The sequence below is a fragment of the Vicia villosa genome, linkage group LG7 (assembly GCF_029867415.1).
Source record: "Vicia villosa cultivar HV-30 ecotype Madison, WI linkage group LG7, Vvil1.0, whole genome shotgun sequence".
In the NCBI taxonomy this organism is placed as follows: Eukaryota; Viridiplantae; Streptophyta; class Magnoliopsida; order Fabales; family Fabaceae; genus Vicia; species Vicia villosa.
The window spans coordinates 70,514,463-70,529,563 of NC_081186.1; the positions used below are offsets into that span (position 1 = coordinate 70,514,463).

The window sequence follows — 15,101 nt, forward strand, 5'->3', positions numbered from 1 at the left end:
AAAATGTCTCTCTAAATTTAGAAATGGGAAAAGCTAACATGTGCCCCAAGGGCACAAGTTAATGAGATATCTATAGAAATTTTTTCTTGGAACTTGTGCATTCAGTGTATCGAAACTTTAAATATGACTTTATTGTATTTAATTATATTTAACTTTTTCTAATTATAGTATCCTTAACATGTGCCCTTAGGGCACATGTTAGCATGACCCTTTAGAAATATACTTCCGAATTCACCCAAATACATTAAATTTATGCGTAAGTGAGTCACACTCTTATATTGTAAAAAAAATAGTCCAAAAATATATTGATTATTTCATCAGATTTGTTTTTAAATCTTTAGTAACTTTGAACAAAAAGAGTTGAAGTGTTTCCCGCACTATATTCTATACACAGGTGGTTAGAGTTGCAAGTGTATTCTTTGTTTTAAAACTCGTCAAATTGGATTATATTTTAGAGTAAAAAGAAAGAGAGAAAAAAATACCATTTTTCATTCATCATGCAACTCTCAAAGTCAGCCATTAATGTATTAATGTTAGAAGAATAATACAAGAATAAGTAAGTGGAGAAATATTTGTTTGTTTTAGCATTAAAAAAATAGATTTTTTTCTTTGTATTTTTGAAAATAGATTTTACAATATCGTTTTTTAAAATATTATAAGTTTTTTTATAATCGTTTTTTCTAAATTAAAACATTACTTTTGACATCCTATAACATAAACAAACATCATTGAAAACTAAAACATAGTCAAAACCGTAATTTTTTCAAAAATTGATATTTCATAAATGATTTTTCTAAAAATCTATTTGAAATAGCTTCAAAATTAAGTAATTTTTTGAAATTTTGATATAAAAAAAATTTCATTAAAAAGATTAAATACACAAAATAATATTTTAAGAATAACTATTCAAACCAAATTTTCATTTGAAGCTTTTATGAAAAATTTATTTGTATTTTTTTTTACACAAAATTATGTAAAACTATAAAAATCATTTTTTTTAAATAAAACAAAACAAACGGGCTCATAGTCTCACATTGGATAAGAATGTGGTGACTTGAACATTTATAAGTGGTGTGTCTCTCACAAATACATAAATTTAATGTATTTAAAATACGTCTGAAAATGCATTTTTGAATTTCATAGACATTTTGAATTTTTTATTAGAGTGCAAGAGCAATCCTTAGAGTATGAGAAGTAACTCGGTATACTTTTGATCAATTTGAATATTAAATTCTCTCGAAACAAAATCAAACTTGTTTGCGAACACCCTTAAAAATTATGGAGTAATAGATGTAATGAACACTTGAAATATCACCATGGATCCTCTCCTTCTCTCATTTTCTCTCCTTCACCAAAAACAAGTGTAATTAAATTAATGGTATTAAAAAAAATGATAAAAAAAAAGAAGAGAGAAAAAATATTAAGGAGAGATAGAGAGATAAGTGTGAAGGAGATAGTTAGAGAGAATAAATTGAAGGAGAGGATCCAAGTCCCTTGAAATATACCTCCATAATTCTTATTTAATTTTATTTTCTATTTATGTTTTGGTAAGATAGGCACTTTTCATAATACAATGATCAAAGGCAGACCAAGTTAAAGTGTATTTAGCTTTAAAAGTGGAAGAACCAAACAAATAGACATCTTCAATGGTTCAATGTCAAGATTCAAATTTTAGTAAATTAGCTACAAGATTGGATTTACCAATCAAACACGCGACTTTAATATTCCAATGTCATGTTCCAAATTAGTAAATGAGGTGGTTGAAGTGGACCATGACATGCATTTGATTAAGAAGTGACATCATTGAAATTTTATTCAGTTTTCTTGATTATTGTATTTTAATTTATTTTTTTGTCATAAACCTCAGATTTTAGGAGAAATATGACTAATAATTTCGAATTCAATTGATAGATAAATAAAATTTGATTAATAATTGTTCCACTTGAAATATAAATTCGACTTTTTTTAAATAATTCATTTTTAACTAAAATTTATGAACAACTTGATTTCACTTATTTATTTAAATTTCATAATATCTGCACTATCTAGATTTGTTTTTTTCGTCCTACTTTGAAAGATATTCATTTGTTTGAATTTGTGATAGAGAATGACAAAATCTCGCAAAACCATCATAATTTCTGTATAACATTTATTTTTTTTTAACATCTAATGGAAGAGAAAGACGGATGGAAAGCAGCGCGAGCAAGAAGGGGAGCATACTACACAAGGAGAGGAGAACACAGTACTAGGAAATGGGACGCTGCAACCACAAGGTCTGGATCAGAGAGAAGCAGGACTACAACTTTCTTCATGACCGAATTCGGGGAAGAATGGAGGGCAAGGGATCTGTATCAAAAATTCAAAGAGTTCGGAGACCTAGACGAAGTTATCATCGCAGCAAAAAGAGACAAGAGAGGAAGGAGATATGGTTTTATTAGGTTCTTTAATGTCACCGATGAGAGGTTAATGGCGACTAAGCTGGACAACTTATTTCTACATGGTAGAAAGCTACACGTCAATATCCCAAAATTCAGAAGGAGAGAGAAGGAAGCAGAGAGAGATCAGAGAAACCATCATGTCAAAGGAAGTCTAGGAGGGGAGGGGCAGAATAGATACACGACAGAGAAAGGAGGAACCTCCGCAGCATCCAGGGAAGGGGTGCAAAAAAACTATGCTAGAAGTTCTTACGCAGAAGTTTTGAAAAAGGGAGGATCTGAATATAACCCTACACCTCACAAAGTGTTTCTGAACTTTGATGCTTCGGAAGAAGAACTGCTCAGATTCAAAAAAGCTTACGTCGGAGAGGTGGAAAATCATGGTCTTACTTACACTCTTCAAGACATTTTTCACTCAGAGGGCTATTTCTCAGTTAAGGTAACCCCTCTAGGTGCAAAATTATGTCTTCTTGAAGATGTGGTTGAAGGAGAGGTAAAAGCTCTTGTCGAAGACGGGGGTAACTGGCTAGGGCAATGGCTAAAAGATGTTAGAGCATGGAGTCCAAAGGAAGTTGATCCTGAAAGAGTTACGTGGATAAGATGCTATGGACTGCCATGTTTCGTGTGGAACGCAAGATTCTTTGAATATCTTGTATCGGTGTTGGGGACCTACATTTGCAGTGATGATAATACAGGCCAAAATAAAAGGATGGACGTGGCCAGATTAATGATCAGAACGAGGTGCGCATCGGTGATCAATGAAGTTTTAAACATCAAGATAAATGGAAACGTCTTTCGCATTAAAATCATGGAGGAAGCTCAGGGTTACATTGGAGAGGTGATCGGAAAACACAAAGAAGACTGTTCAGATTCGGAGTCAGACGAAACGACGGAAGGGGAAGTTGAATCCTCCACGGAAGATGCTGAGCTAGGGATGCATGATGACAGGGGGAATTTCGCGGTAGAAAATGATACGCTATCAGGTAATAGGGACAGCGTAGCCGTTTTTGGTTTGGGGGAAGCTAGCAAAAAGGACTTAATTGTTTGGGGTGAAGAAGCTGGCAAAGGGCCTTCTTACACGTTGCAAAAAGTTGAGGTGCCATCAAGGGACAGAAGTGGGAGGAGAGAGAACCTTGAAGTTGCATCTCTAGGTAGAAATACAGTTGAGAGTGAAGGAAATGTGTGTTTGCAAGACACGTGGATAGAGGAGGGAGGTGCCAAGAATAAGTCTGCTGAGTTAGGTAGGGAGAGCATTGATGGAATTCCAAATAATGGGAATAACTCTTTTTCATCTTTTGGGCCTTTATATGCGGATGCGGATGGGCCCAGCCACCAAATCTTTGCTAAGCCCATTTCAGTTTTCTCGGAGAAGCCCACAACGACTCAGGGGAAACAAAAAACAAGAAAAAAGAAATTGAAGCAAATATCCGATTTGGGAATTAGGGTTGACTCTCGAGATAAACAATTCGAGTATCATCAAAGTTGTCAGATGGGAATGTTAGCTAGCGAAGGAGTCTCGTTCTCACGGGAAAGCACAGAAGGAGATCACTTTTCAGGAGGGTCGGTTCTCTATTGCGAATCGCCATCGGACTCAGATGTAGCTAATTGCAATAGCCGTCTCATTAATCCAGCAGAATCTGAGGTGGGAAGAAGGGTATGGAACTCCATCAAACTACTGGGATTAAACAGCAAGGGCAATGAGGAGAAAGAGATAGAAGAATTAGAACAAATGGAGGTAAGGGACAAAGAGGGAAAGAGATCTTCGAGGGCGGATAATAAGAAGGATCGATGATTTTATTATCCCTTAACATACGAGGAGGAGGATGTCGAATAAAGAGAAAACGAGTAAGCTTCATCATCAATTCAGGCAAAGCGGATCTCTGTTTTCTGCAGGAAACAAAATTCACCACAAACGAGGAGAAATTTATTCAGGAGCTTTGGGGGTGCAGTGACGTCGAGTGGACCAGTTCGGTTTCAAATGGCGCTTCAGGAGGTATGTTGATCCTTTGGAGAAAAAATCAGTTCAATTTAATTTTCAGCTTTAAAGGTCAAGGCTTCGTAGGTATCCATGTGGAATGGAAAGGTAGATTGTATTACTTCGTAAACATCTACGCATCGTGCGATGTCAGAAAGAGGAGGGAAATGTGGAGGGAGATCACAAGGCTAAAACAAGAATTCAGAGAAGGGGATTGGTGCTTAGGAGGAGACTTTAACTCAGTAACTAGCAAGGAGGAAAGAGTAGGGAGAAGAGAGGGAGGGAGGGATAGAGAAATGGAGGAATTCAAAAACTTCATTGAGGAAGCAGACTTGGTAGACTTGCCTTGCATAGGAGGAAAATATTCCTGGTTCAGTAGCAATGGAACGGCGATGAGCAGGCTAGACAGGTTTCTCGTATCCGAAAATATAATTAACTCATGGAAACTGTACAACCAGAAAATAGGGAAACGCGATGTCTCGGACCACTGTCCCATATGGCTTGTGGAAGGGGAAGCTGATTGGGGGCCGAAGCCTTTTCGTTACAACAACATGTGGTCTAGTAATGAGCATTTTTTGGACTTCGTTAAAGAAGAATGGAGAAAGCTGTGTGTAAGCGGCAGAGGGGACTTTAGGTTGTCTGAAAAATTGAAAGGGATGAAGACAAGACTGAAGTGGTGGAATCAAAACATTTTCGGCTGGGTAGATTTAAAGATGGAAGAGGCGGTAACCAACATAAATAGATTGGACAACTTGCTGAGTACAAGAAGAGGAGGAAATGGAGAAGACATGGTGGAAGAAAGGAGAAAAGCAACTTCGGACTTTTGGAGGAATTTAGAAATCAAGGAGGGAATGTTAAGACTAAAATCCAGACAGTCTTGGCTGAAAGAAGGTGACCAAAATACTCGGTTCTTCCACAAGGCGTTGAAAGAGAGAAACAGAAGAAACAACATCACCTATGTAGAAACCCACAGAGGCAAATTCGAGGGGGTGGCCGAAATAAAGAAGGAAATCAAAGAGCACTTTGAAAACTTCTTTAAAGAGAGAAACACAGGGAGACCCACTCCAGATGGACTCCATTTCAGAAGACTTTCAGAGGAAGACAAAAACGAGTTAGAAGAACCGTTCACAGAGGAGGAGATCAAAAGAGCAGTGTGGAGCTGCGATGGAGAAAAAAGTGCAGGTCCGGACGGGTTTACCTTGGATTTTTTCAAGAAAAACTGGGAGGTGGTTAGGGAGGACGTTCACGGTTTTATTAAGGATTTCCATTCTACCGGGAAGCTTGTCAAGGCTGTAACGGCTTCTTTTATCGCTTTAATACCGAAGACGAAAAACCCACAGTCAATACGAGAATACAGACCAATCTGCTTGGTGAGTTCACTCTACAAAATCATATCTAAATTGCTTGCGTTTAGGATCAAAAGAGTGATAGGTTCGCTAATATCCTCAAGGCAAACGGCCTTTGTTCCTGGACGTAATATTCTAGACAGTGTCCTAGTGGTGAGTGAAGCTATAGATATTGCAAAAAAGGAAAAGAGGAGTTGTTTGATAACAAAGGTGGACTATGAAAAGGCGTATGACAGTGTAAGCTGGGACTACCTCAGATTTCTGTTGTCGCGCATGGGTTTCGGAAGTTTATGGTGTAAATGGATGGAAGCCTGTATTTTTAAAAGCTCAATGTCTATATTGATCAACGGAAGCGCGACGAAAGATTTTACGGTAGAGAAAGGCCTTAGGCAAGGCGACCCTCTATCGCCTTTTCTTTTTGTCATGGCAATGGAAGGATTAACGGTTATGCTAGAGCAAGCAGTTATGCGAGGAGACTATCACGGATTTCAAATCAATGATGGGGAAAATATTGATATACTTCAATTCGCAGACGATACCATCGTTTTAGGAAACGGAAGCAATGACAATCTTTGGTGTTTGAAGACCATACTGAGAGGATTTGAACTAATGTCAGGAATGAAAGTAAATATGGGTAAAAGCCATGTGTACGGCATCAACATGAGAGAGTGGAACATGGAAGCTGCCTCAAATTTTCTGTCCTGCAAAAGAGGGAATCTCCTGTTCAATTACTTAGGAGTGAAGATAGGTAGCAGTCCGCGTAGCAGTAGTATGTGGAAAGACGTTATAAACCTGTGCAGGAAAAAGCTGGCAACTTGGAGAGGAAGGCATTTATCGATGGGAGGAAGGGTTGTCCTGATTAACTCAGTGCTAAATGCAATACCGGTATATACTCTTTCTTTCTACAAAATGCCAATGAAGGTGGTAAAGGAGATCCGTGGAATCCAAAGTAGGTTTCTTTGGAATGGCAAGGAAAACTGTCGGACTATACACTGGGTCAGCTGGGAGTTTGTTTGCAGAACAAAGGAAGAAGGGGGTTTAGGGATTAAAGACATTGAAGTCGTAAACAGGGCTTTGTTGTCAAAATGGAGATGGAGAATCTTAAATGAAAAGCAGGCCATTTGGAGTGGAATCTTGAGGCAAAGATACATAAACCCGCAGATTAAAGTGCTCTCTTGTACTGTTAATGACATAAGCAGAAGTGACTCAGTCTGGTGGAAAGATCTCATGCTGATAGACAATAAAGGCGCAGATTCAGAGAACAGATTTACTAATAATGTTTTTTGCAGGTTGCAATCAGGAAATGACATCCCGTTTTGGAGCAGCAAATGGATGGGAAACCAGATTTTGATGGAAGCTTTTCCTGAATTATATGTCAATGCTACGGACAAATTCATGAGTGTGTCAGAAGCAGGAAATTGGGTGGGACATCAATGGCAATGGAGCATGGAAAAGATCATAAGAGTTTCAGGTGAAGACAGTAACTTCATAGCAGAACAGCTGCTAGAGCTTCTGAACGATTTTGAACCGGTGGAAGAGGGTCAAGACTCGTACAGATGGATAAAGGAGAATGACGGCGCTTTTACAGTAAAATCTTGTTACAAAGCTTTCGCAAACAAGACAACATCTCATTCGATCACAACGAATACGAAAGAAACGCTAGCAAGCTTATGGAAGGTGAGAGTTCCATCAAACATCCAGCTTTTTGGATGGAGATTCACTCTAAACAGACTTCCAACGAAGGACAATCTAATAGCAAGAGGAATTGAAATTGAAGATTCCAAGGAAGGCTGCGAGTTCTGCGGAAACACCATGGAAACAAGGTACCATCTCTTTTTCGAATGTCCGTTTAGCAAAAGAATGTGGGATGCTGTTCACACTTGGTTGGGCTGCCCTATGTGGATAAAAGAGAAAGAGTTTATGGAGTTTCCTAACCACTGTGAGAAGGCTAAAAGGAAGGATATTAGAGAGGTGACATATGCGATCTGGATGGCTGTCATTTGGACCCTATGGCTCACTAGGAACGCAGCAATTTTCAATGACGAACCGGTGAATTTCGAAGACTGTCTGTCCTCTATAAAACTCGTTTCTTGGAAATGGATAAATTTGGGAAAAATAAGTACCAAAAATTGTTGTAGCTACTACGAATGGCATGTTGCGCCTTTGCTATCTCTTTTCTAATCCCAGATATAGCTATATATTTCTCTCGATTTTATGTATCGGGTTTGAGCACCCCTAGTGCCCTTTGAATGAAATCTCTTTGCCTATTGAAAAAAAAAAAAATAATTTTTGGGTGTGACAAAATCTTCGAGCTATGATTTTTTTTGTTTTTTTCAAACTCATCCATGAAGATGGAAATTGTTAGGCGACGAGACCTTGTCTAGAGATGATGAATAGATTTCATAATTCAAAAATACAAGTTTTAAAATTTTTTAAAAGAGTTTAAACTTTACCCAACTGAAATTTTTTGTTTAGATTGAAAATCGTCTAAATCGAACAAGTTAATGAAACTCGGATATGCACTAACATAGATGGTATGACAATGAGACAATCAAAGTTAACAAATGAATTCTCAAAATAACAGTTCAAATATCCACAATCTAATCAATTTTCAATTAATTTAAAACACAAAACAGTCAAGCGTCAAATTATCGAATACTTGGTGTGCTCTTGATTTTTCAGAAATTTCTTTCAAGTTTGTTGATACTCAAATCCTCTTACAATCAAAGTGATTGCAAGAATATCGACAACTCAATGGTTATCAAAACATTTTCTAGAAATTTACTATGAATCAATCGCTCAATCAATATGTTTAACAATTTGATAATGAAAATTTAAATGCAAGAGAAATAAAGAGATAGAGAAAGAGAGAGAGGACACAAGAAGTTGTTTAGGAAGTTCCTCGATTGTCCTCGCTACGGCTACGTCTGCTCCCAATTCTAATTTGGAATTGCGATATCAATCTTACTATGCAAAAAATTATTTACAAGAGATGTCAAGCAATCCAACCCTACAAACCCTGTGTTTGATGTTGATCCTTGCACTTCTCTTCCCTTGATCTGAGTTTGATCAAGTCACCCAACAAACACCAATTGATTCACCTTCTCCCGCTACTTCTTTGCAAGAAACAACCGTTCTTCAAAGCCTTTACTCAATCGAATCCAAATTGCGAGTTGTTGTTGTCCAAAGATTACCAATTGATTCACCGTCTAAAGCTACTCCTTTACAAGAACCACCCGTTCTTCAAAGTTGTTCACTCGATCAAATCCAATTGCGTCAATCTCTTCAAAAACCCTCAAATCCACAATTTGATCTTGTAGTAAAAACCTTCACAATTTTTCTGATGAAACCTCTATGATTCTCTATCAAATCTTAGGTTATAACCAACCTAAATTAAACGTTTATCAACCAAGTCTAGATGACATCCAAATAATGAATGATTATGTATATTTTGTTTGTGTGTATGCATAGAGGTTGAAGCTGATAAGCAATCTCAGTATGTGTTTATAGTTTCATCAAATTGAAAAAGATGCATGTATGATATGATGTGTGTGTGTGCGCGCGTGTGTGCATGTGTGTGTGTGACTTGGAGGCAAAAGAAAGACCTAGAAACACATTAGAAAATTGATTTTTGGAATTTGATTTAGTATATGCTGACACAAGCAAGTTATGTGTCGACACATAATGGTAAATATTGATGCATGTGTCGACCTGTAGCACGTCATGAGTTGACACCAAGAAACAGAAAGTTTTTGCTTTAAAATGATGGCACATGAGTCGATACAAAACATATATATATCAATACATTAGAGTGATTTATGCAGCATGTGTCGACACATGAAGAGGGGTGAGTCGACACATGAAAACAAAAACTTTTTGCTTTTAGAACATCAGTACATGTGCCGACACGAAACACGTATGTGTCGACACATGCAAGTAATTTTTGTGCAAAGAGTGATTTTTCATACATTGTACCAAATGACAATCATTCCAAACTTGTTTTAGATGCTTTTTAAGATTCCTAATGACTTCTAATGCAAGTGTGCACACATATACTCAAAGACACCATTCAATACACATAAAAGCTAAATCAATCTCAATTTTGATAATTGATATAATTCAAAACATCTAAAAAGACAAATATATTCACAGAAATAAATACATATTAATAAGGTCGACAATTTATCCTACATAAACTTACGATATAAATATATTCAATTAAAAATTAAGTGGCATATAAAAAACTCATTTAAGTATATTAAATTGACTTATTTCAATTAAGATAAATAATATTGATTTATATTTTCAATTAAAATATTAATTTATTAAATTTTTTGTGATTTAAACTTATTAACTTACATAATTTTTTTTTATATATTTAAATGTATTATTATAAATTAGAATTAGAATATGCTGTTTTATATAGTCAAATTTTATAAATTATAAAGTTAAATACAAAATAAAATTTATGTATTGTGAAAAAATTATGGAAATCCGTTGAAAACAATATTATTAATTTATAAACGATATTATAAGTTGTTTTTTGATAAATTCTCTCAAATAAATAATTTTATAAAATTTATATTTTTAAATAATCATGATAAAATAGGGCAAACAAATTTTATTGAGTTTTTATTTATTACTTTATTTAAATATTAATTAAATTTTGTATTTACATATATTTAAATGAAATAGACTAACCAGTCTTTAATCAAAAGGTCAAATTCAAATATAAAATAAGAGTAATGCTAACTTGTGCCCTTGGGACATAAGTTAAGAGATAAATATAGTAAAAAGTTTTGAAAATTGATTTTATTGTTTTTCTCATACAAAAATTTTAGGCAACATGTAACCAAAGGATGGTTGTTAAAATCTCGATTTAAAACCTAAACTCTATAGATTTCACGTTTCTAGGTCAGCATTTCGTGTTAAATCACAGGTAGAAACCTTTTTATGTAAAATTGTATTCTGGAACGATTTTACGTGATTTAAATCTTTCTAAAATCGGTGAAATCGTGTAAAATCATGTAAAATCGTTGGATTTTACTCTATGACCTGATTTTATTTTATTTTGTCAAAGTTAAAAATTACATGTTATATTTTGTCCCATAAATTTTCTCTATGAATTTTTAATTTTATTCACATTCATATCTTGGTTATAATACTAGAAAAAATTTAACATTTGGAGATGGATTTAATCAAGTCAAATATGAATGTTCTAATTAATGAAGATGATGTTGTAGAAGGATTGAACTTTTGATTAAGTTGAAGAAGATGAAAAAATTTGTTTCTTTGAACTTGAAAAACTTATGAAACTATTGTTTTTTTTATAATCTTTTGGATGTTATATTTTATGATTTGGTGAACAATTTATGTAGTTTGATACATGTTTGTGAATATTACACTTTATTATGATGATATAATATATTTTTTCTTTATAATTGAGTTAAAATTTTAAATAATTAATGCATTTAGAATATTATATTAGTATATATATGTCGTATATATAAATTTGATATAATTTTAATATGAGGTAAACTCTATAATTTTACGCTTCGATTTTACGTTTCGACTTTATCTAAGTAAAACGAATTAAGGTAAAAACTCACAACCTTGCAAAGGAATTTACAAACCTAGATCTTGAATTTTAGTTACATAATTAATGATTTTGTTGTTTGTTTTTTATACAAAATTTTTAGGCAACATGTGACCAAGGAAATTTACAAACTTAGATCTTGAATTTTTTTTATCATGCCAAATCTTGATTTTTTTTTATACCAGATAGACAAAGTATAATTCGTCTGAGCCTATTTTTACCCCTAGTCACCCCTCATCCATCCTCACTCTATCATTAGCACTAAGATCAAGTTTATATGACAAAAGTATCAAATAAAATTTGATAATAAGCTTTTAAAATCCATTCAAAATTTCTTCTAATAAAGCATTGTTTTTTTGCATTCACTATCTTTCTTTAAGCATGAGCCGAAAGTAGAAAGCAAATGATCAATGCAAACAACTACCTTTTGTATAGTTGGCTTGATAAAAGACCAAAGCTTGACAATTGAATTAAACGGTTCATTGTGTTTGTGAAGTGTCATAATTTGACCATAAAAGGTACTAGTAAAGTTTTTTCACTTTTTTTCTTCCTACAATTTGGTATTATAATAACTACAATGTCACAATGATATTTTATTAGAGGTCCATCCCATGAGTATTGTTGTCTAAATAATAATCTCACCACCTATGTGGTTGTGGTGAGTGGTAACCATAAAAACAATAAGCACATCACATGGGAATCTTTCTCTACCAAAAATACTTTTGCCAAGAGAGGTAGGTAGTTGTGTGTGATGACTATGAAAACCATTTTGTGAAAAAACTTTAGCACTAAATTATAGTGCATACTTGAAATACATTTTAGTCCTATAGAGATTACTTCCACACAAATACTTCTCACAAAAAACAACAATAAATAATATAGCTATTCAAATTGTTATATAAATATATATAGCCATATATAATAATATCATAAAGAGGGTACAATATGTAAATAAGTTTGAGTCATTCCTAGTAATAAGTCACACATATGGTAAAAACTCAAAAGAAAGCATCAAAATAATCCCTCTCATGTCATCTATAATCTCAAAATGAAAAGATGAAAACTCATTTTAAAAAAGTAATATTATAGCCACCAACAGAGAAACAAGTAAGGATCCCATTGAAATTGGGAATAGTTCTGATGCTGTACTTCCTAGAGATGGTGTTGGTGCTGGAGATAACTCATTTACAGGACCACTCACACTTGAAGATGAACCAGAAGATGTTGGAGAAGTGGCTGATGATTGTGGAGAGAGCCCTCCAGCTACAAAGAAAAAAAACCTCAGTTGTAAACACTAATACTAAGTGAGAAACAAAATCAGGTCTCAGACACTAAACATGACACCAACACTAAAATATATCTCCGACAGGTCGACATCAAAAATAATAATAATAAATTAAATATAACCACATGTGTCACAAATCTCTCGGTGTCGTGTCTAATATAGAGACTCGACACCGAGATCGAAATGTCTAAATTTAAATACAATTTATATTAAAATAAAAAAAAATACCAGGGGCAGCAGCAGGAGCAGGAGCGGAAGTAGGAGTTTCAGACACTGCAAAAACACAAATGGGAGAACAGTGAAGAAATCTAAAATCTCAGATATCAAACAATATGAAAACTTTCTTCCACACAACTATCTAAAAACAAAAACTTAATAGTAAAATGCAAGAAAGAAAAAAAAGAAAGAAAGGACTTACATCCACATTTTGTAGCAGAAGGAGCAGAGATTTTGCATGCAGCAGGAAGAGAGGTAGCTTTTGTAACATTCAAGACAACACCAAACTGAGCACTACTCTTGAACGCCTCACAGAGACAAGAAGGAGCAGTTTTGAGAACAGATTTCAGACCAGAACAACAAGTACCTTCTGGTTTTGTTGTTGTGCTTCCGTTTGTCACAAAAGACAAACAATCAGCCATTGTTAAGACAAGGTTTGTGCAGTCCAATGATGGTGTTGGAGCTTGATGGGTTGATGAAGCACCTTGGGCTAAATCAAGGGTCCAGATTGCAAGAACACAGAGAATGAGTGAGGATTTTGAAGCCATTTGTGAAGAAAGAGAATGAGGGGTTTGAAAGGAAAGAGTGAAAATGTGGATTCTTTTTGGGTGTGAAGGTGTTAAATAGAAGTAGTTTTGCGTACAAATTTGGGAATAATTGATTTTTTTAACTAATAATAGTATTATTTTTGGTCATATTGAATTGAATGTAGGAGAAGTTAATTATAATTATAATATCTATAGTAGATTGAAATTGTAAATGCATCATAAGTATTTTTTTTTATGTAATTTTAATAAATTAAGTTGATAAAAAAAAGTAAATTTGAGAATTAAGTTAATTATTTAAAAATATATTCAAGAATTGAAGTGGATAATAAATACATTTAAATGTATTTATAATTTCGATACATTTAATTTTTTACTTGGAATGTGTAACACATTCACATTCATAATCAAAATTGTTGTTTATCTCCTTATCTTTTTGAGAACTTTGTTAATTTTAAAAGTTTAGCATTAATTGATCTAGAAGACTCGGTATTGATATGGATAATTCTTTAATTTTCTTTTTTTTTTTTTAAAGAATTATTTTTTGGAAAGACCAAAATGAATTTTATTAGGGAAATGCTAACAAGTGCCCTCAGGACAATGGTTAAGACTTTAAAAATAGTAAATTTATCTCGATAATCTGGGTATTTAATATCTCGAAAATTGAAATATTACATTTTCTATAATTTTTTTTTTGGAATGTTTAACCATTGTCTTGAGGACACTGGTTAGCAAGACCCATTTTATTAATAACAGACACAAGCAATGCATAAGAAACATAGAATTATGATACATGCATCAGTCTAAAGTACACCGGAAAATAAAACACCAGAACATAAATGAAGAATGATAGTTACTTCTAAATTATACATGAATCATTAGCAAATACTGCATATAGAGGACTGCAGAAGCATGGCATAGCAGTCCTTTAGGACTCACACCAAAAGCCTTCATTTCCGATTGAAAAACACGTTAAACCTAACCTACTCCACATGTGGAAATCTAAGTGAAGCAGCCACTCAATCACGTCACTCCGCCAAAGCCTATCATGTTCGAACTGCATAGACTGAACATTTCGAAGACGAGAACTCCGAATCCAAAACTACTTGAACACAAGTTATACTGTTCAGCTGCAATCGCCATTCTCTAATAAACAAAAACTGCAATACAACCAGCCGTCGAAGACGCATACACCATCCAGCTCAGTGCCAAAAAGAAGATTTATTCACTAGATACCTAGACAGACTAAGGGATTCGCGCACCATATAACTAAATCATCCTGAATTAGATTTGCTTTTATTCTGAGCCACTTCCACGCCGAAAATTTCGCCTTTTCAATATTTTTGTCTGTATGAGTTTCCTTGTTGCGAAAAATGCTATCGCTCCTGCACTTCCAAATACTCCAGACTGCGGCGCACCCTATTACAAACATTTTCAAAACACATTTTATCATATTTTGTCACTTTATTTAAAGCGAAAATGAGGATAGATTGTTCCACACTAAAAATTTGTAGTTTAAAAAGTGAAGAAATCTTCCAAACATACATGTTTCCTTCCAGCCAATTCATCTACTAGCGTGATTGCACATAAAAGATTTATTTCTACAACAGAACCATATCTATACAGTGCGTCTAGTATCGGTTGGTCTCGCAAACCATCTCTACCACTGATATCTATTTGAGAAACAATTTAATGCGCTTGAG

The 15,101-nt window shown here is 34.3% G+C and overlaps 1 protein-coding gene across 1 annotated transcript; it reads right to left on the bottom strand.

The window, feature by feature from the left end:
* Window positions 1–11,932: 11,932 nt before the first annotated feature.
* Window positions 11,933–13,454, bottom strand: LOC131617398 (non-specific lipid transfer protein GPI-anchored 31-like). Its single transcript, XM_058888692.1, has 3 exons — window positions 13,056–13,454; window positions 12,866–12,910; window positions 11,933–12,615 (listed from the first exon to the last, which is right to left on the bottom strand). Exons 1-3 carry the CDS (start codon window positions 13,399–13,401, stop codon window positions 12,422–12,424), a joined length of 585 nt encoding a protein of 194 aa, XP_058744675.1. The 5' UTR covers window positions 13,402–13,454; the 3' UTR covers window positions 11,933–12,421.
* Between the last annotated feature and the right edge of the window lie 1,647 nt (window positions 13,455–15,101).